Source organism: Lepus europaeus, chromosome 2 (assembly GCF_033115175.1).
Source record: "Lepus europaeus isolate LE1 chromosome 2, mLepTim1.pri, whole genome shotgun sequence".
NCBI lineage: Eukaryota > Metazoa > Chordata > Mammalia > Lagomorpha > Leporidae > Lepus > Lepus europaeus.
Window position 1 is genome coordinate 13,716,121 of NC_084828.1, and position 22,799 is coordinate 13,738,919.

The 22,799-nt window shown below is 41.9% G+C and overlaps 1 protein-coding gene across 5 annotated transcripts in view; it reads left to right on the top strand.

The window, feature by feature from the left end:
• TIAM1 (TIAM Rac1 associated GEF 1) overlaps positions 1-22,799 on the top strand; it is a 454,781-nt gene that overhangs the window by 348,200 nt on the left and 83,782 nt on the right. For all 5 annotated transcript variants that reach the window (XM_062206186.1, XM_062206194.1, XM_062206213.1 and 2 more), the window contains 5 exons: positions 164-349; positions 5,473-5,619; positions 8,284-8,358; positions 11,452-11,622; positions 19,334-19,438. In XM_062206186.1, coding sequence (XP_062062170.1) covers positions 164-349; positions 5,473-5,619; positions 8,284-8,358; positions 11,452-11,622; positions 19,334-19,438 — 684 coding nt within the window. The remainder of the gene's footprint in view (positions 1-163; positions 350-5,472; positions 5,620-8,283; positions 8,359-11,451; positions 11,623-19,333; positions 19,439-22,799) is intronic.

The following is a 22,799-nucleotide window of genomic DNA, read 5'->3' on the forward strand; positions in this document are numbered from 1 at the left end:
GCTCTAGATCTTTGCAGGAAAAACTTATATACCTAGGAAACAAAGGGTACCCCCTAGGATTATAATTGGTACTTTTGTAAAACAGTGTTGTGTAAGACAAAGTTGTTAACATTTGTTTTCCTTTTTCCTCTCCTTGTTTTCTTTCATGTTTTTACGCTGGCAGATTTTTGTTTGGGAGCAAAATCTCGAACAGTTCCAAATGGACCTATTTCGTTTCCGCTGTTATTTAGCGAGCCTGCAGGGTGGGGAACTACCAAACCCCAAAAGGCTGCTCGCATTTGCAAGCCGACCGACGAAAGTGGCCATGGGCCGCCTTGGAATATTTTCTGTTTCTTCTTTTCATGCCCTGGTGAGTAGAAACTAATAAATTTTTAAAAAATATTCATCTTGACTGTAAATCCAGCACAAGACTTGACAGGATTCTCTAACTGGTTTTCTGATTGCTGCATGTGGATTTCTAGAATATCCTCCCTTTCTGTGGGCACAGATTCTCATTTGAACCTAAGCCTGTCTTGACGGGGTCTAAACTATTGTACAAAGAAATCCATCTTCAGAGATGTTCACAGGTGGTTTGTATTGATAGCCCTTGTTATATTTTGGGTTGTGCTATGTTTTGGACCCAAATACATATTTTTTATTTTAACTTTGTACTGATGATGAGTGGGGATCTCTGACTCATACATAAATGTTTTCTCATTCTCTCACATGTGGGGTACTGATCAGAGATCTCTTTGAGGATCTTCCCTTTATTTTTTTTATCATTGTTTGAGGACAATAAATATCTGATAAGTTAGGAAGGCGGAGAAATCCCCCAACTGGTCAGTTGAACATAGGAGTCTATATTGATGGGGGAAGGAATTTTCATCTGACCTCCAGAGCGGCAGACTGTATGTTGTGTTGTATGTTTGTAATCTGTAATTTCTTGTGCTTGCTAAATTGCAAACAGCTTCATGTACTTTTGGCTCCTTTTTTCTCAAAAATTGCAGCATGAATAACATGGTTTTAGCCTATCCAAGTCACCACCCACTTAAAATGTCCTGCACCTTAGCACATTCACAGTGGCATTAAAAAGTCTCAGGTTCCAGAAATGGCTTTGGAAAACCTTAGCTGTGCCACTGTTGTCTTGCCGTGTCAGCTGTACCCTTCAATTGAATTCAGAGCTGTAATTCAGGCCGAGGCGTTTGTATTCTTTATAAATAGATTAGCGTCATCATTCAGATAATTAGGGGTAGATTTACATTTTTAAAGAAGTCTTAAACCAATTTCTGGAGTTATTAAAACTGGCATCCCAATTTGTTCTGCTAATTACAGCTCCACTCTTGGTTTCTCTGCCTACCACCTCTCTGTGTAAGCTATTAAGTACGGGTTTTTTTTTTTTTTTTTCCCACAGTACTAGGGCAAAGTGCTGTGATGTATAAAATCTTGCAAATGGTTTTCAGCTTGTGGCTCTATCTAGATCTATTTCTTTGAGACCTGGACACCAATTTCTAACTTAGCTAAATCATAGTTTGCCTGTTCTATACAAAACAATTGAGATAAAATTTCTGGGCCCTCCTGACATACATGAGGTGCCCATCACTGTCAGTGCCAACTCCTGTGCATCTTAATAACTCCCTTCTTTCTCTGTGGCTTGATAGATTTTGGAGAAAGTAGTTTCACTTTCTACTCAAAACATGTATGCACATTGTTTTTCAAAGCCATTTGTTGGGGGGTGGGCAGCGCTGTAGCACAATAGGCTAATCTTCCTCCCGCAGCACAGGCATTCCATATGGGCGATGGTTCTAGTCCTGGCTGCTCCTCTTCCGACCCAGCTCTCTGCTACGGCCTGAGAAAGCAGTAGAAGATGGCCCAAGTGCTTGGGCCCCTGCACTCTTGTGGGAGACCCAGAGGAAGGCCCCGCTCCAGCCTTGTAGCCATTTGGGGAGTAAATCAATGGATGGAAGATCTTTTCCTCTATCTCTCCCTCTCACTGTCTGTAACTCTACCTCTCAAGTAAATAAATAATAAAATCTTAAGGAAAAAAAAAAAAAGCCATTGGCCCTGACGTCTGCTGGAGGACAAGAATGAGCTCTGTGATTCTCTCCCATCAGGCCTTGTGATCGTTTCTCTCCATATCTGCAGTGTGGTGTGCACCCACCTTGTGGTGGGCAGGCCATTACACTCTGGCCAGCTGATGATGGCAATGGGGCAGTTCCTGGCTCTTTTGGGCTTTTTGGGCCACTGATGTTAGAGAAGAAGATTTCATTCTTTATGTTCAACTCTATGCCTTTATGCATTTTTGGCTGGCCGCTTCTGTGATGCACATCTGGGTGTTTGCATGGCCTTGCGCTCACTCACCTTTTCCAAGAGGGCCATCATTTGGAATGGATGAGTTAAGCTGGCCCCATTGGGTAGCTGTCTGTTGCTCTGTACTGCTGTGCATCCCATGGAAGGGATTTTACAGGCTGATTTATTGGGCATTTGTTTTTCTTCTCCCCTCCTTGTCATTTGACCTCAGAGATTCCACCCCCCCATTCCCCCAACCCTACCACTTTGGGATTGAAACATCCTTCAATTCTGTCTTTGTCTAGGCATTTTTTCCCCTTCTTTTCAGTTAGGGAGAGGAGAAGGAGGTGTGAGGGGAACAGGGCTGGGGGGAGCCCCAGGAGCCCCTCTGAAGCCCCATTCACTAGGAGAGCCTTCTTCATGCTGAGTGATTTGCTGTAATTAAGGAAGGGCCGGCCGCCCTCTGGGAAGAGAGGGTTATCCTTGTCCTTGTCTGCGCAGATGAGGACAGCGATAGAGGAGTCAGGTTCCGGCCACAAAGGGAGCCATTGTCTGAGCAAAGATCATTGAGAAACTTGGAGCTCTGGCCACGAGTTCTTCTGCTGGCTTTTTTTTTTTTTTTTTCTTCTATGTCTCTTTGCTCATTTTGAGTCAATATTGATGTGGGCATAGTGGGTACTCGTACAATTTACAACACATCAAACTGTTGAGAATAGTTATATAGGAACTAATTACTCATTGGTAACTGTGATTGTGTTAATTTCCACCACCTCTTTTTTTTTTCTCCTAAAATTTTAAACTAAAACATTACTTTTTAATTATTGTTTCTGTGTTATATAGGATCACTGCTGTGTTTTTTGGTGTTTACTTATTTGTTCCATCAATGTATATGTGTGAGTTGTGGGCACTCAGCTGTGTGTATGTTGGTTACTGTCTTTGTGATTAGGGTTAGAGCAGTGAGTGACACATACTCTGCCCTATTCAACCTTTCATTCTGTGGGAAAGGTGGATAAGAAAAAGCAAGCAAGGGCAGGCGTTTGGCACAGCAGTGAAGATGCCACTTAGGACACTTGTGTCCCACAGCAGAGCACCTGAGTCCAAACCCAGGCTGCACTCCCGAGTCCAGCTTCCTGCTGTTGCACACCCTGGGAGGCAGCAGGTGATGGCTCAAGTGCTCCAGTCCCTGCCACGCGTGTGAGAGGCCTAGACTGAATTCCAGGCTCCTGCCTTTGGTCTGGCCAAGTCTTAACTGTTGTGGGCATCTGGGAACTGAACCAATGAGTGGGAGCTCTCTCTCTCTGTCTCTGCCTTTCTAATAAAATGAAAACAAATACTTAAAAAAAAAGAAGAAGAAGCAGTTAAATCAGCTTAGTACAGATAGTGAGGTGTGCTGTCTAGGAAGTAAACGGGTAATGGCCATCTATATACACACCACGGTTCCTCCCTGTCCTTGCAGGATTGGCTCCAGGGCCCCCTGCAGGGACCAACATCTTTGCAAGTAACAGTGCACATCTTCCCATATACTTCGAATCCTCTCTATGTTACTTGTAGTAGCAATTGCAGTGTAAATGCTAGGTAGCTCACTGTTTTGCTGTATTGTTTAAGGAATAATGACAAGGAAAATAAAACGTCTGTGCATGCTCAGTATGTACCTTTCCTCTGCAGTTGTTTGAGGTTGCAGAACCTGTGGATTCAGAAGGCTGCTATACCTGGCTGCCTGTACTGTACCTGTATATGTATCTATTTGCAACCAGATTTGCTTATTTAGAAATAGATATGTAAACATGAAACAAAGCAGACTTTTTTTCCCCCTCTGGAGTTTTAAAATTTAACAACATTTATTTAGAGTTGAGATAGTCATGTCTGCACACATATGTTAGCCCATGATAATTTATTCCTTTTACAACCTTTATTTAACTTAGAAAGCTATGAAAATAGAGTAAAATGTTATATGTTTAATGCTGCCTTTTATTTTATGTTTGTTCCCCTTAACACCTCAAGTATAACCCATAGATTAAGATCTTTCTTGTAAAAATTCCCACCAGTGGCTTGGCTACCAAAATGTTCTGTATCCTGAGCTGGGTTTTTTATGTGCTAAGCCAAGAAAATGCCAGACCTCTCTGCTCTCTCTTCTTCCTATTTTCTTCTGGGACCAAAAAACTTCCCCCTAGTGCCCTTTCTGAGAAAGTGTTTTGATTCCTGTTTTCAGTGTACATGGGGGTCCCTGCCAGTCTACTCAGGGGGCTTCCATGGTGTTTATACTGTCAACACTGAAAACCCAGAGAGGCTTGCATGCAGGCCAGTGTGTGCACTCCAGGAGAGGCCTCCTGTGTTGGCCAATAGCGTTTCACCCCTTACACTGCTGCCAGTTGGCATCTGTCATGTTGGGAGTTGCCTGTGTGGGAATCTATGACAAGTAGGTTCCAAGACATTCACCTCTAGCAACAAAGAGCGAGTAGGGGAGTTTCATTTCAGGTCTGACGGGTGGGGATGTCCCGCCTGCTACTCCCTGCTGTGAAAGGAGAGCCCGTGGGTGGCCTGTTGAGACCTGGTGCAGGCTCCTGAGACTTTGTTCACCACCTGTGGGGTAAAGGTCAAGCCTGAATGTTTTGCCTAGGAAGGCTCAAGGGAGTGCTCCCAGAGACTCTCTATGTGCAATTATCACAGATTGAAATTGGGGTTTCCTCCTGAAACATTTCTCTAAATACCCAGTACTTTAAAAGTATCTCAACAATGTTGAATTTTAAAAAAACAAGAAACAAAAAACCTTGTTTTATTTCACGTTGACCTAAACATAGGACATGCAAGCTATTGAAACCTGGTAAGGTGGCTTCACATCTTCAGGGACCTTCTGTGTTCTTGTACTGCTGTCCCTCAAAGGGCTTTTGTCTGGACATCTGGACCACGATGTGTGCCTACTGACTTCAGGACAGAGGAGAACTGAAGATAATGGAAAGCCCCTCTTCTGAGGAAGTCCACGACTCCTGGGTGTTGCACATGCTCATGGTTTTCCTACTGACATCCCATTGCCCAGTACTTAGTCACTAGCCTGTGCCCTGCTACAAGGAACACAAGCAGTAGGATCAGTGTTGCCTGGTGTGATAGAGGAGGAGCTTTTTGAAGGTGGGACTCACTGAGGACCCTGAGGAACAGGTGGGTGGTCTTGACACATCTCTCATGTTGCTGCTCATTGTTTGCCGTCATCAGGTGGCAGCACGCACTGGTGAAACTGGAGTGAGACGACGTACTCAGGCCATGTCCAGATCTGCAAGCAAGCGAAGGAGCAGGTTTTCTTCTCTTTGGGGTCTGGACACTACCTCCAAAAAGAAGCAGGGACGCCCAAGCATCAATCAGGTAGATTCCATAGTAGATGCAAAGGAAACCTGCATGCCTGGCTTCCATGACCATGTTGGTTTGGGGTGTGTGTGTGTGTGTGTGTGTGTTCTTTTATTGACACTTATTCAGAGGCAACTAGTTGACACAAAGAAGTTAGTTGCTCTAGACACTTAACAGAGAATGTATATCCATAACACTGAACTCTGCTATTGGTCTATCACCAAGCTCTCATTTCCCACCTGCACCCTTTCCAGCCCTGGTTAATTATAAACCTACTGAAAGTGCACAATTCATCCCGAGTCTTCAGCAAAAGGCAGTGCTCGGCGATGAAGCCAAGTGGGCACCTGAGCCCAGAGTTGCTTTAAGCAGCTTCTGGCGCCAGATCGAAGGCTGCCTCCAGGGAAACCTGATCATGTCTCTGTCCTTGACTTTGGGGGTTGACATCAAATAGGCAGATCCTTGTAGGGCTATGGAGCCAGGAATCTGAAAGCGCCCACTCATGGCCATGGCTCTTTCTGCTCAAGTACAAGGGTTGGAAGGAGTTCTCAGTACATCATGAAGCCCCATAGTAGAGTGTGGACATGTTCCTGCCCATTGGTTTGAGTCCTGTATTAGCGAGGGCCACTCTCTGCTGGTGTTACCTCCAAGATATCACCCTCCATTGTCAGTGTCAACCTTCTGCTTTGGCTGGAAGAAGTAAGAACTGCTTGTTTAGATTTTAGTGGCTAATGGAACCTGAGGATTTATAGTGCTTTTAGAAGAAGAAAAATGTCCTATTCATAGGCCATGGTGGCTAAAAGGTCAGGCACTGAGCATTTGCAGGTCATGACTAGAATTGCCCATGTGAACCCATTCACGCTGTATCCTGTGCAAAGTGAGAAGATATCAATTGACCCTCTTGATGGAGGGATCCCTTCTTATTTTCTCTGACAAGTCAGCCATTAGTTTACTTAAGAGATGACATTTAAAAGAGAGATTGCTATTGAAAGTTGATGTACTAAGCCCCTTTGCCGCCCAACACGATCCTTGATGGAACCTGCAGGGGACCAGATGAACCAATAAGAGAGTGGGAGACTGAGCAATTATATGATTTGTTCTGTGATCTCTGGGGAGAGCAGGACATGGAGGTAGCAGCCATGGGTCTTGCTATTATGTAAATGTGAGGAAGAAACTGTTGGGGGGGAAGTCACATAAGAGGCATTGTGGTTCTGTATTAAACCTGCAAGAGGAGGACATTTACCAACCAGCATTTCTCTCCTTTTGGGAGGCAGTGTGGTGTTTTTTGTGCACCCTCTGTCATTAGGGGTGACTCAGCCCCCTGTTCTAATTACAGATCAGGACTTCACAGTTTGGTTTTGTGTTAAAATCCTTTGTCGATGTCCTTCTGTTTTATTTGTACCAGGTTATGTTACAGCCCATTGCTACTGAATTATATGACTGAATTTAAATCAACTTGAGGGAATGTTTTAACTTTCTTTTCTTTCTTTCTTTTTTTCTTTTTCTTTTTTCTTTTTTTTTTTTTTGACAGGCAGAGTGGACAGTGAGAGAGAGACAGAGAGAAAGGTCTTCCTTTTGCCGTTGGTTCACCCTCCAATGGCCGCCGCGGTAGGCGCGCTGCGGCCGGCGCACCGCGCTGATCCGATGGCAGGAGCCAGGTGCTTCTCCTGGTCTCCCATGGGGTGCAGGGCCCAAGCACTTGGGCCATCCTCCACTGCACTCCCTGGCCACAGCAGAGAGCTGGCCTGGAAGAAGGGCAACCGGGACAGGATTGGTGCCCTGACCGGGACTAGAACCCGCTGTGCTGGCGCCGCAAGGCGGAGGATTAGCCTAGTGAGCCGCGGCACCGGCTAACTTTGTTTTCAAAATTAAAAGACAATGCATGCCTTATAAACTATTCTGGTGGTTCTTTCATAAAGCAAGAATTTTAAAAATACCTTGTATAGCCATAAATATTCCAGTAGCAGTTTGCTCATGAAATTTATTTGACACTTTGAAATGGACAAAAAGTATATGTTTCTATTTCATTTGCTTTGCAAGAAAAGGTTTTTCTTTATAGTATACAATATCTTGACACCACATGACATAAAGTTTCTCATGTCCATGTGTTTGGTTATTGATTACTTAGTGGCATTGGTACCCTAATACAATTTTCATCAATCTTTTTAGTTAGTAGAATTCATTACATTTTAAAAAAGAGAAATATTCCATTTTTAAATTAAAAAAAAATCAAAACCTTCTGCCATGTTGTGATTAAAAATTCTACTAATATCTTTTCAAATTCTACTCCAGAAAGTAATGCAAAGTGATTATTATTTATAAATATCTCATCAGGTCTATGAGACTGTAGCCGAAATTCTTCATTGTGAATGAATCTAGTTCATTTCTTGTACAAGTTTATTATGTTTAAGTTTAGATGAATTATCCAGAACAAAAAGCAAACTTTTTATTTTATTTATTTATTTATTTGGATTGTCAAGTATATAGGAAGTCACCTAGATGGAGGGATGTTTTTAATGGTCTACTTCCATGAATTACTTGATCTGCTTTGGAATTTGATGTAGCAATGTCTGAAAATGTCTGTGATGTTTCCTAATGGCCATGCCTACTTTCCATTCCCCATCCCATGTTTCATTTGCTCTGTTGCCCAGATTTCCTTTTAAGATGATACTTTTGTGTATGCAGGTGTTTGGAGAGGGAACTGATGCTGTAAAGAAATCTTTAGAGGGAATATTTGATGACACTGTTCCAGATGGCAAGGTAAAAATAAACACGTGTTCCCATTCTAAAAGTGCCACAATGCATTGACATATGTACAGCGCATTGGTTTCTTGGGATACAAAAGTTAAGTAGATTCAGTATGAAAAACTGAATCTATCAGTGTTTAAAAATTATGTAACAGACCAAGAAGAGATGGACAATCATTTTATATTTCAAACTTTGTGATAATAATAACATTTTCCTGCTGATGTAACATTTCACACACATATCGCTTGATATTTAAGTTTCCAACTAGAATAGAAAATTTGTATTCTGAATAGCTACATGTTTTCTGCCATTGCCAGTTCTTTTTTAATGTACAGTTTCTGTTTCTGAGAGGTGACTTCTTGCCCTCCCTCTCTGCCCACACATGCTATTTTGCTCCTATTAATTTCAGAGAACTATTCTATGGTATGCTTAGTTTTTTTGTTTTTTTTTTTAAATGCATTTAGCTTGACTCCCAAGTGAAGTATTCAATTAAGGATTCACAGACTTTGTTCAATCTCATGCTTGGATTTAATAGAACTTTCAAATTTCTCTGCTCAAAAGTCCATAAAGATACTGATTTTTTTTTTCTTGGCCACTGTTTTTAGCCTGTAAATGAATGAGCATTCTAAGACCCTGCTAGTGATACCAGCAGCTTTTAGTTGTGAGTGTTCTGGTGCTGATAATATGACCATGGTGTGATCCTGTGGTCCTCAGACTCAGAGTCAATAGGATGGAGTTCATCACCTTGCAGCCCAGCAGTGTCTGTCAACAGTGATTCAGCCCCATGTTTTAGGCTGAGCTGAGCCTCAGAAACCAGAGTGCAGTGGGAAGTTCCATCTGCTGTAGGGGAAGAGAGATGTGTGGCTGTGGGAAGGCCTTTTCTCTCTTTCATACTCAGACTACTCATGAATTATGTCATCTTGGATACAAAGGCAGCTGATGTTGGAAATGCCAACCACAACATTGTCTTTGCGCTTCTCTCTCTGATGATAGTATATTGGTGTACCTATATGCAGTCCGAGTATTATTTTTGATGATGACTTGGTTATTTCTGGCCTTGACTAATTCATCTTACATACCCTTATTACCACATTTTTAATGTTGATATATCCTCTCTAGCTTACAGAATCTACAAACATTTTTCCATTGGATTTCTATATAACTTTTTTGGTTTTCCATTTTTCCAAGATACCTCCTTATCTCACCTTCTGGCTACAATGCTATGTTCTCAAAGAGCAGTTTAGATGCAAAACTTGGGTGTATTCTGTGCAAAGTGGCACTTACTTAATGTGGTGCCTGGGAACTCCATAGGAAGATTCCAGTTATAGTTAATGAGATGCAGATGCGTTGACTACTTTCTGACAATTCTTTCCCCAGGGTCCAGCTCGGAGAGCAACACTGTTCAAAGCAGGGCTGAAAGTATCTTCTGCACTTGGGTTAACTTGGTATTCTTTACTAAAACGTTTCCCCCACTTGTGGATTTCCCCTCCCATTTTTTCAAAGAATTTGTTTATTTGAAAGGCAGAGTCACACACACACACACACACACACAGAGAAAGATCTTCCATCTGCTGGTTCACTCTCCAGATGGCTGCAATGGCTGGAGCTGATCCAGGCTGAAGCCAAGAACTATATCGGAGTTTTTCACGTGGGTAGCAGAGGCCCACCATACTTGGGTCATCTTCAGCTACTTATCCAGGAACATCAGCAGGGAGCTGGATTGGAAGCAGAGCAGCTGGTACTCTAATTGGCTCTCTGATATATGGCACAGCTGGCCCAGATCTCGTTTTCTTAATGTATGGATGTTGTTATGGTGCCACCTCCCAGTCTTCACTTGGAAATTTGATTCTTATTATAATTTGCTATAGTTTGTTCTTGGAAATCTATAGATATATATTTTCAAGCAATGGCCTGTATACAGCAATAATCCAGGCATATTACTAAACACACCCTGAGCATTGTAGCTGAATTGCTGAGGTCCACATCAATCTTTTCTCATGTCTTTCACTGGGCTCCTAACCTTTCATCAGTCTGTGAGTGTTTTCTGCTTCAGCTGTTTAGCCTGCATAGATTTAACCCGGTGAACAAACAAAGCCTTTGGTGTTCTCCCACATTTACAGACTGCATACTGCTTCCCCATCTCCAGGCACAGTAGATGGACAGGATGATGGTGGTTATCAAGGAGGCTGGTTTCTGCCCCCTCGTGCTGTGTGGCGCATCCTTGAAGCTCCTGGGACTTCATCTGGAAAGTCGAGTTGTCTATCTCCCAGACATGAGGTTCAAGGAGAGCCCAGAAATGATACTACCTATAAATAGATGGTGCTGGCACATTGTCTTGAAAAAAATTTCTCCTTGGAACCTCATTGTCGCTTTGAAGCCTAAATTTCACAGGCCTGTACTCTTGCTGTTAGAATTTTCTGCTTGAAGGTTGAAGTGGGAGGCTGACCTTGTGGTGCAGCAGGTCAAGCTTCCGCTCACGATACTGCCGTCCTATATTGGAGTGCTGGCTCCAGTGCTGGCTACTTCACTGCTAATCCAGCTTCCTACTAATGAGTTTGGGAAGACAACAGAAGATGGCCCAAATGCCTGGGCCTCTGCCACCCGTGTGGGAGACCTGGAAGGAATTTTTGCCTCTTGGTTGCAGCCTTTTGGAGGATGAACCAGCATATGGAAGAGTCTCTTTCTCTCTCTCTCTCTCCTCTGTCTCTGTGTGCATATCCCCCTCTTTATCACTCTGCCTTTCAAGTAATTAAATAAATCTTTTAAAAAAAAAGAGTTTTTGTGGGTCTGTGGAAGAAATAGTAGCAGTAGTGTTGAATGGATGACCTGATTTCTTGCTTTCTTTCAAACTTCAATACCCACTTAATTCATGTCATGCCAACCTATGATGCTGTGTGGGCCAGGTGTGAAGTTCTTTTCTGAGGTCAGAAATCTCTGTGGCCACAAAAATCCTTTCTGAACAGCTGCCTTTTCTCTCCAAGGGTCTCTTGTACCTCCCACTGTAGCCATTGGTTCTGCCCTGAGAACAGATAATCCCTATGCCCAATCTAAGGGTCTGAGATCTTCAGAGATCCGCTGCTCCGCTAACTTTGTTTCTTCTTTTAGAGGGAGAAAGAAGTGGTCTTACCTAGTGTCCACCAGCACAATCCTGACTGCGACATTTGGGTCCACGAGTATTTCTCTCCATCCTGGTTCTGTCTGCCCAATAACCAGCCAGCCCTGACAGTGGTCCGGCCGGGAGACACTGCACGGGACACTCTGGAGCTGATTTGCAAGGTATGGAGCTGCTTTAGTTTGTCTCCTGAGAAGAGCAACGTGGGGTAGAGAAATCTTCCCAGGCACATGTGGAGACCAGAGTCAGATGGCAGAGGGAGGTGCTAAGAAAGCACTTCGTTTCTTTTCAGATCAGCTTTAGAATCCTTTGAATAATAAACATAATGTAAGGAACTGCGCCACATGAAGGAGGAGAGGGGCTTTCCAAGTAGCACCTTTTCAGTGTGTGCATGCAATAAATTTACAACGAACATGTTATATGCTCACTGCACACATTTCAGAAAATCTAGATAAAACACATTAAGGCCACCCCTACTCACCAAACCCAAAATTAACCACTGTAAGCATTTTGCTATTTGTCCTTGCATTCTTCTTGCTATACACACACAGAGACCTGCATTTAATGATGCCACAGGTATTCTCCTGTGACCTGCTCTATGATCAGTAACTGTTGTACTGCACTGTCTTTAAAGCAGGAAAAACTGAAATGAGTTTCACTTTGATTTCCATGATGGGATAGTTCCTCATCCTGTGAACACAAAATTAATCTTGTCATAGCCCTAAACTAACCAAACATCTTGATCCTTTTCAAAGTGAACCTGGTTTCCTTTTGTCCCCCTGAAGGGGCCGGCCAAGGGAGTGGCCTTAGGTAGGAGGAAGGGGGAAGGAAGAAAGAGAGCTTTTCTTGTGCGCATGTTTTTATTTTTACACAATTAATAGCATAATAGTGCAAGGATACTTTACATGATTAATAGCATAATAATTAGTTACTAATGGCTTTTTAATAGGACTGCTTATTTTTTAGTCACATCATGTATGAGGGACAGTGGTTTCCCCGTCTCACAGATGGGGGAAAAAAAAAGCTCAAAAAGCCTTAGTAAATTGCAGCAGCTCACATCACCGTATACAGAGACCTACTCCAAGTCTGGCTGCTCCAAACCTGGGTGTTTCCCACTGTGGCAGGTGGATAGTCACAAGAACTCTCAGAACCTGGGACATTCTTTATGAAGGATGGTCCATATATTCAGAAGACTCTAGATTATATTCTTAGGGGAGTGAACTGATTTTCCTTGGGGCTACAGCAGGGAAAGTAGAAACCTTTTCTGCCATAATTTTGTCCTAGAAGAAGTTGGGTGGGACTGGCATTGTGGTGTAGCAGGTAAAGCCACTGCCTGCGCCACTGACATCCTTTATGGGCACTAGTCTGTGTCCTGGTAGCTCCACTTCTGATCCAGCTTCCTGCTAATTGCCTGGGGAAAGCGGCAGAGGATGGCTCAAGTACTTGGGACCCTGCTACCCATGTGGGAGACCTGGAAGAAGCTCCTGGCTCCTGGCCTAGCCCTGGCTGCTGAGGCCATTTCCAGAGTAAACCAGTGGATGGAAGATTTTGTCTCTCCCTCTCTCTCTGTAACTTTGACTTTCATATAAATAAAAACTGTGCAAAAAAAAAAAAAGTTGGATGAATAAAATTACATTTTTAAGACTTCTTCATTTTTTAAGAAAGTACTTATTTTTATTTGAGAGAGGGAGAGGGAGAGAGAGAAAGAAAGAGAGAGAGAGAGAGAGAGAGAGAGAGAGAGAGAGAGAAATCTAGCATTCACTGGTTTATTCCTCAAGTGCCCTCAATATGCCAGGCTGAAGCTTGGAGCCTGGAACTCCATCTGAATCTCCCACATGTATGATAAGGACTCAAATACTTGAGTGCTTGAGCCGTCACCTGCTGTCTGTCAGGATATATTAGCCAGAAGCTAGATGGGAAGCGGAGTAGCTACAACTCAAACCAGGCACTCTGATTGGGATGTCTGCATTCTAAGTGTTGGCTTGACCTGTTCTGCCATGACTCCTGCCCCGAGACTTCTTTAACACAATGCTTCATACATACAAGGTTACTTCAAGAAACTTGTGAAAAATGGCATTAAAAGATAAGTTTATTTGGGTGTAAAAAAATTTTGAACTCCATGTGTATTGAGGGATCATCAAAAATTTCATGGGAAATGCATATTATGAAAACACTGTGCATGAATTTCAAAAAATTTTTTGTACCCAGACAAGTTTATTCCATTTTCCATGAACTTTTTTAGGTTCCCTTTTCCGAATAACTGTTACCATCCTAGAAAATACCTTCATCCTGTATTTCATCAAACAGCAGTTTTATGTTTTTCCTTGTTTGAATCATTAGAGCCTTTTTAAAGAAAAAAATTATGTGGCTCTTCCCGTGAGTGGTTGAAATGGAACAGTTCAGCTGAAATAAGCTTTCAGATAATCACATGTGGAGGAAAAGCAGTTGTTTTGGTACAATGCTTAAATCAGCCCCCCACGTAGGATGTTAAATGTGAATGATGTCACCTTGTGTGCTTTGGGTCCTTGGTGTACATGACTCCCAGCTTTTGAAGATAATAGCATGGCTGTTCACTACCATGTTTCATTTTCATTACTTAACAAAATGGGTCTACTGAGGATTCCTGTGTTCCTTTATTTATAGATTAGCAGGGTTCTTCAGAGACCCATTAACATTCCGCAGAGCTGTGGGAGGCACCCTGGGATCTGCAGCACAAGGTGTTCAGCAGTAGGACTCTGGCCTTTTTGTATCTGCCAGATTCTAGAAAGCATTTGCCGAGAATTGCCTGGCTTTGGAACACCTTGTACTCCCCAGCGTTAGGAGCAGCCAGGAATCAATAATTAAGCCAAAGCTTTCTGTACCTGGTGATTGACAGAAAATTGATCACAGGTGGGGCAATGAGTGGGTGGCCCAATTTTATGTACTTTTCAAGGTTTTGCTTTGGTAGAAATGAAAGGAATATAGAGTAATATTGTCACTGCCACCTAGAGACCATTTTTAAATAATGGTGGAGATCTGTTCCCGTACAAAATGTTTATTTCAGTCACTTGAGAGGTTGCTGATGGCATCATTAGAACACACATCCCTTTCTGTAACAATAAAAGGTCGTCCTGCCCAATATGTCCTGGGTCTTCAGTTCTGTTTTCCTGGGAAATAGAAATAAAGCAAAGAAAACGTGGTGTGGAACAAGCTTACGTCTCAGGAGTTTAAAAACAGAAAACTTTTGCAGTGCACATTAAGGAATTGATGGCCTCTGGAAAAGCTCCATGCAGGATAAATTATAGTGTGCTCAGAGCCAGGTGCCATCTGAAGCCTGCCTCTTTGGAAAACAGTTATTGTAATTAGTGGAGCCAATTTTATTCTTAAAAGGGAAAAGGATAATGGAGGAAACAGTGCCACACGTTATTAGCGATGTGATCGAATGGTGAGGTTTTTGTTTTTGTTTTTCATTTTTGAAGGAGGGATTGACAACCAAGACGATTGTAACAATGCCTGCATTTTATTTTATTTCATTATTATCATGCTCTGTGTCGGTGATAGATGCCTTCTCTAATATTTAATAATCAATCTCTTTCTTGTGTCTCTTGCATTCAGCTCATTCTCTTTCCTATTCTATCTGATCCACATCATTTCACATCAGTTTGCCATCTGCCATCTGATCACCAGTCAAGTTCTGGTACAGCAAATGTTTCAAGATCTACATTTCATGTGCAATTCATGTTATAGATGTTTCTGCAAAGATTGTTGCTAAATATAGCAGGTAACAATGTTAGGCTATAAGTTTTGGATGTGTTCTGATCATTGCAATTATAAAAATAATTGCAAAAAATCTATTTAGGCATACTCACTGATACTATTCACATGTGACCATGGTGTCAGTTTTGTTTCATGCGTTCAGTATGTTGGCCCATGACTTTAGTTATATATTCTGATAACCATTGGCATCCACAAACTATAAGGTAACCTTGAAAGGGAGGAATAATGTCTTTGAAAATTCTGTAACAGCACTTTATGTGTTTGTGTATGTGTATGGGTTTCTGTTTTCTGTAAGTACATGTTTGGGTTTCCCAGAGAAGTTTGATTGAAATGGAGGAATACGGAAGAGCAAAACATGATGAATGAGAAGACCCAAGACAAATAATTCTGAAACCTGTTATCTATTTTAATTGGCTGAAGCTATTTACTGAAAAGATCTGCATTATGTTTTGCTGTTTCTTCCTTTCAAATGTGAATTTAAAAAAGTATGCCAAGTGAAGTAAAAATTATTCTGCAATATTTATTTTATGGTATAGTTTGTAGCTGCATTGCCTTAAAATTAATCAAATGCTCTCTGCTTAGCTTAAGTGAATTGAGTATGTTGGAAAACAGATTTATACTGTTTTTCCTAAGTGAATTTCTCTTGTGTTAGGAAATTTTGTCTTGAATGTTATACAAATTTAAAGCAAGCCCCGCTCAAAGAAATAATAACTTAAAATATTTGTTAGCATTTGGGATTCTCTTATACAAAAATGTACTGTGAACACGGTTGGTTGTTCACCCTGCTTTGATATTGAAGAGCATAAAATTCTTCTCAAGAATTCTGATGATCAGATTTAATTAGCTCATTAGGATTTGTCCTTTATGTTGGACCAGCCATGACTAACGAGGGTCATGATTCAGAAACTTTTACCAAAACAAAAAGACATACTGTCATTTTGACCCACTGTCTTGTTTTTAGGACAATGATTTACTGTCCAAACTAAGGGCTCTTAGGTAATAAAATAAGGCCATCATATTTTTAAAGTCTGTGGTTGGTGCTTATTTGTATTCTTGAAAATTATCAAGACATTGTTGTAATTTAAAGATTTTTGGAAAACATGATGGCAAGGCGTGCAGTACAAGTGGTGGCAAGAATCATTCTTGTCACTGCTGGCCCATATCATTCTGTTGTCCTCGGCTTGGCTATAACCATTGTCAGCGAGGTGCCTTGGCCACAGTGTGGTCTGTTGTCGGCCATCTCTGAAAAAATCTGTGTTTTCAGCACAGCAGAGTTTCAGGCGTGGCGGGGATCCCTGTGCTCTTTGCCCTGACCCCCGTAAGCTCTTGGGTGCCTGGCAGTGGCGCTCTCACACTGAGGTTTCCAGAGCCGGAAGCTCCCGAGGTGAGGTCAGTGTTTTGGCCTGATTTCCGGAAGACAGAGTGTATCAGTGGCCATCTCCGAGGGGGTGCCCATAGGGTGCTTATTAATGATGCCCATACGGTTTCCAGGTGGATTTGTTCCTTTTACTAAGACCCCGTGAAATTTCATTTCTCTTTTCCTTCCGCCTCAGTCAGAAACAGATGGTGAACCAAAATGTTTGCTTCTAATTAAAGACTTCAGTGAGGACCTGGATAGGTGGGAAGCGTTCGTCGCCTCTGTCTCTGAAGAAATCATTCTTGCTGATTCATCAGCCTAAATATTATTTTGTTGTTCGTTTGTCCTGGTGGCTCTCTGACACGCAGTGGGTAGCACACATAACGTGCCCATGTTGTGCTGCCCTGAGTTTACCCATCCATTCTTGTTAGCTTTGACATCAGCAGTCCTGGGTCTGTTAGATGATAGCATCCAGTCTCAAGTACAGGTGGGGAAAGGATAAAAGCCAGGTACGCGGGATGGGTCTACTCAGCAGCATCTGTGTCCACAGTGGGTGCCATAGTCTCCCATTACTTAGGGTGGGCTACGTGTTGAAAGTCCCAAGAATGTGATAGAAAACTTCCTTACTGTTCTGCTAGCTGTTCAGGGCAAACAAGTTTGTACTTTTTGGAAATGTGTTTTTGCATCAATGTGGGATGCTCATCCTGTATTTATTGAAAAATACATCACTGCCTGACTTCTCTCTTTTTTTTTTTTTTACATATCCTTTCCCACAGCTACTGCACACACTCCTGAGGATTGCATTTGTTTTATTAATTTCTGTATTTTCAGTGTTTCATGTGATGTCTAGAACACTTGTGGGTCTGTTAGTTGTGACTGAATATTATTGAAATGAGTCTTGGAACTGTGGGTATGATATATTTTTAAAAAACAAATATATGTGTGGAGGACAGGCTAAATGGAAGGTACTAAGTCAGTTACAAGTTAGTTTCATTTATTTTGGCATACCTCTAATCAGTAAAGCTTTGGGTATGAATAGATTGTACATTTTACTCTATAAAAATTTCAAATTTATATAAAAGTAGAGAACAGTGTAATAAGTCATTATATTTTCATCTGGAATCTATAATTATCACATTAACTTTTGTGCATTCATTCACTCACTCCATACCCCAATCTAGATTATTACAGGAACAAATTTCAGACATCATGTCATTTACCTTACAACATATATCCAGGATATATTTAAGGATTTTCAGGATATATTTCTAAAAGATTAAAACACTTGAAAACTATATGGCTTAAACATTTTTTCCTCCAGCAATATATTTTTGTGTTGCCATATAACTTGTATTTTGAGAGGCAGAGAGACATAAAGTGAGAAGAGAGAGAGAGAAATAGAAATTCCTATTCATGGTTTACTTTCCCAGTGCCTACTGTGGCCATGGCTGTGCCAAAGCTGAAGCCAGGGGCTGAGATTGCAATCCACGTGGCAGAAACCCAATTACTTGAGCTATCCCCTGCTGCCTCACATGGTCTGCATTAGCTGAAAGTTTGAGCTGGCTATCAAACACAGGTACTCTGATCTGGGATATGGGCCTTTAACCACTAGACTAAATGCCTCATCCCTTGAATCACTTTAAAAAAAAAGATGAATTTGCACCTTCTTTGAAGGGCAGAGAGATAGAGACATCTGCTGGTTCACTCCCCCAAATGCTTTTAATAGCCAGGACTAGGCTAGGTCAAGAGCTAGGAATTCAATCCAGGTCTCCTACATGGGTGGCAAGGACCTGAGTACATGAGACAGCACCTGCTGCTTCTCTGGATGCACATTAGCAGGAAGCTAGATTGGATGCAGGGTAGCTGGGCTATGAACCAGGCACTCCAATATAGGATGCAGGTGACCCTCACTGTGACTTAACCTCTTGAACCAAATGCCTGTCCCTGTGTAACTTTTGAAGAACATTTTATTTTCTTTTCCTCTGAATTTTTAGATTGTCTATTGAGAATTATGTATAAAACTATGTGGTCACGGTTGCTTTTCCCTCAAATTTAATTCAAAGTTGGCTTTTCCTGATTGGAAAAAAAATCTGTTGGATCATCCTGAATTAAAGTAGTGGCTCTGGAAATTTGAATCCCTGACTATTTTGGAATTGTTTTCTTTCAACAACTTATTCAGTGTGTTTCCAAATTTGGACACATGCCTGCTTGCGCTGCCCCAGAGGGAGTCTCACTCGGGAGTATATAAATAAGACTGATACCCAAATGCCTTATCTGCACACTGACCCGCTTTGCAAATGAACAGTTAACAACTGTTCCAATGTCCCCATGTGGTTGGTTACAAAAACAACTTTGCTTGGGCACAGCTTTTCTCTGTCACTGTTAATACTTCCCTGCCTTTTTGTCATTTTTCTTCTTTAACCACCTGTAGATGCTGAAAACAATGTTGTGGATCTCTTATCTGATGGTTTTTGTTGGAAAACTAATGCTGAAGAGTACACTGATTCAAAGAAGGCAGAAGGAAGTGTGGCTCAGTTGTTTCCATTGAATCAGACCCAAGGCATATTATTAATGTGTTCAATGAAAATTATTTTGAAATTTGAGTTTTGAACACAGGCCTTTTAAGAAGTAAAGAAACCCCACATTGCCTCCTCCATCAACAAATTCCCCTTGTTCTTGCAAATACTTAATGCTGTGTCTCTGGAGGCCTAATGATGCCTATTTACCCCTGAACAAACTTTATTCTTTCCATTTTGTCTCAGACACATCAGCTGGATCATTCCGCTCATTACCTGCGTCTGAAATTCCTAATAGAAAACAAGGTACAGCTCTACGTTCCGCAGCCCGAGGAGGACATCTATGAGCTGGTAATGTTTACGACTCTCATCCAAGTGCATTTTACAGGAGATGACTTTCAAATTATGTGTGTATTTGTGTTAATGGTGGTTGGTGAAGTGGAACGAGTTCTAAAATAAATGAGCTTCGGGTTGGTGCATGGCCTCACCATCAGACTCTTTCCACAGAGTGCAAATGCCACCTTTGTTGACCGAAGGAGCAGTGCTGTGCTCTTGGGGAATATTGAAATCCAGAGCTCACACTCAGATAGAATTTTCATCATTATTACTAGCTTTCCTTGCAGCCTCTACAGTCTTTTATTTTAAATTGGTGACTCAAAAGATCAGCTGACTGTTGTTAAAAAAAAAAAAAAAAAAAAAGCACTAGCACTGCTTCCAATTTTGTGTGACTTCCACATGTATATTGAAACTGATGGGCCAGATCTTGTTGGGGGGCGATCAGCACTGCCATCTGATTATGTGTTCCAGCCATTTGGAACTGCATTTATATAGATTCTTGGCAACATTTGTGTATGTTTGAATTTCAACGTATTTATGGGACTTCGGTTCAGAATGAAATGCGGCTTTCTATTTTGCTCCTATGCTTAGTAATCATGTAGAATTGGGGGAAAATGAGATGATATTCCTTAGATTAGAGATAATGGTTCGCATAGTCAATGCTAACGGTTGTTATTGTAATAAACCAGGGACAAGTTCCTTTTTTGTTAGCTGGGTGGTGCATTTTCAGTTCCAGTAAAGAGACATTTTGGGAGCAAGGCGCCTCTCTTTTGGAAATCATTTCTCTTTCTCTGTCCTTAGTCATTCCTCTGGGGGCTGCGGAGCTGCTTGCCATGGATACGTTGAGTGACAGCAACATGACTTCAGACAGAGTTTTACCGCAGAAAGCAGAACTAAAAATTCAAACCCCCATTTTTTTTTTTTTTTAAAGGAAGCACGATATAAAATCCATTAGGAAACTTTGGTTTTAGTCAAGTTTGTGCAGATATATTTTACATTTAATAAGATCTCTAATCAACTAGGAGCACGCACTTAATGAGTTTTGACAAATGTATACGGTCGTGTTGCCACCACTGTGATCATGATTTGGAACATCTGTCATCGTACAAGATTATTTTGTGCCCCTTTAAGTCATTTTAAGGAAATGGAAGAGAGGGTGTAATTTTGTAATACTCTTATTATCATGTTATGCAATAGAAGATCAAAATGAGTCCCCTTCCAACTGTCACTTCCATCACTGTGTTATAGGGGAAGGTATGGTGAGCAGAGAGCTGTGGCTGTCTTCTTCCTCTGGCCTGGGAAAAGCTCCAGTCTTTGTGCTCCATGAGTAGAGGAAGGAAAATCCTCTTCCTTACTTAAGGACAAAGCTGATAATACCTGAATAGCAATTAGATCATATATTTTGCGTTTTGGGTTTGATGGATCTTTCTCACCCTAAAGTGTAATGATCAGACCTAACCAGTTTCCATGTCTCCCATATCTTACACAGGAGCTGTTTGTGCTTGTGATAGATCTTTTGAAACTGCACTGACTCATTTACTATTTTTAAGCGTTAGTGATTGTGTGGTCTCTTCCCACATAAAAGACCAAAGTGTGCCAAGCTTAATTTGTTTGAATCTGCAATTGTATTATTCTCATTATAATTTAAAAAAAATAGAATCTAAAGGTCAAAGAGACCAGGATATTCTTTTTGCCATGTTACAGAGGTCTCCAGACCAGAAATCCCTAAGGAAGCAAATGCCATTATCTTGCTCATTTTAGCGCGTGTATTTATAACAAAATTCTTAACTCTTTTATACTTGGAATACCTGTGCAATCTGGGGAAGCATCCAGACTCCATATTAAAGTGATGTTTTCATTTGCATGAAATAGAATATATAGGGCTACAAAAATATTTTAAAGTTATAGATAATATATGTGCCATTTATTGGCTCATTAAATTATAGGACTTAGTGGTAGCTCCAGTAGCTACCGCTGTTCTGAAGTAATGATGAGCATAAATAACATTTTGAGTTATTAGTACCAGCTGGAATGTGATATGAAAATAACTGACTTCTACTCATGATGAAGCTACAGGCACTGTGTATACTGGTGCGCTTGTTGCTTGTATTCATTTGTGATACAAAGCACTATTTTCAGTTAAAAGTTTCTAAATATAAAGATACCTTATTTTTAACCATCCAAGCTCAAAGACCCCCCTCCCCCCCTTAAATTCTAGCCATGAGTTTCTAGTTATTTTCAAATCCCTGTTTTAGGTCCTTTGTGTCATTCTTTTTTTTTTTTTTTTTTTTTTTTTTTTTTTTTTTTTGAGAGGCAGAGTGGACAGTGAGAGACAGAGAGAAAGGTCTTCCTTTTGCGGTTGGTTCACCCTCCAATGGCCGCCGCGGTAGGCACGCTGCGGCCGGCGCACCGCGCTGATCCGATGGCAGAAGCCAGGTGCTTCTCCTGGTCTCCCATGCAGGTGCAGGGCCCAAGCACTTGGGCCATCCTCCACTGCACTCCCTGGCCACAGCAGAGAGCTGGCCTGTAAGAGGGGCAACGGGGACAGAATCCGGCCCCCCGACCGGGACTAGAACCCGGTGTGCCGGCGCCTTTGTGTCATTCTTAGGGAGGGACTTTAACACAAGGCATTCCTGGATGCTTTTTGAGAGTATGCAGATATTGAATATATCGTCATTTACCGAACATGCGATTTATTTGACAGAGACAAAGAGCTTCTGTCGGCCAGTTCACTTACTACATGGCCATTGTGGCCCTCACTCTGGTGCTGATGTCCAGAGCCAGGAACTCAGTCCAGGTCTCCAGTGTGGGTAACAGGGACCCAGTCACTTGAGCCACCACTGTTGCCTCCTGGGGTGCACATTAGCAGAAAACAGGAGTCTGGAGCAGAGCGGTGTATGGAATCCAGGCACCCCACTGTAGGACGCTGGTGTCTTAACTGACATTTTAACATCTCAGCCAAATACTTGCAGCTTTATTTTGATTTTCATGTACAGGGAAAGCTTGCAGTTGTTTGAAGCCACTCTTCCCATAAATGACTCGTTCATATTTATTTTGTGCCATTGTTTTAACAACCAGCCTTCAGTAGTAAGATCAATAGTTACTAGCAAAAGTATGTACTTGATTTTTTTTAATATGTGTTTATTTGAAAGTCAGAGTTAGGCCAGCCCTGGCTTACTAGGCTAATCCTCCGGCTGCGGTGCCGGCTCCCAGGGTTCTAGTCCCGGTTGGGGTGCTGAATTCTGTCCCGGTTGCTCCTCTTCCAGTCCAGCTCTCTGCTGTGGCCCGGAAAGGCAGTGGAGGATGGCCCAAGTGCTTGGGCCCTGCACCCGCGTGGGAGACCAGAAGGAAGCACCTGGCTCCTGGCTTCAGATCG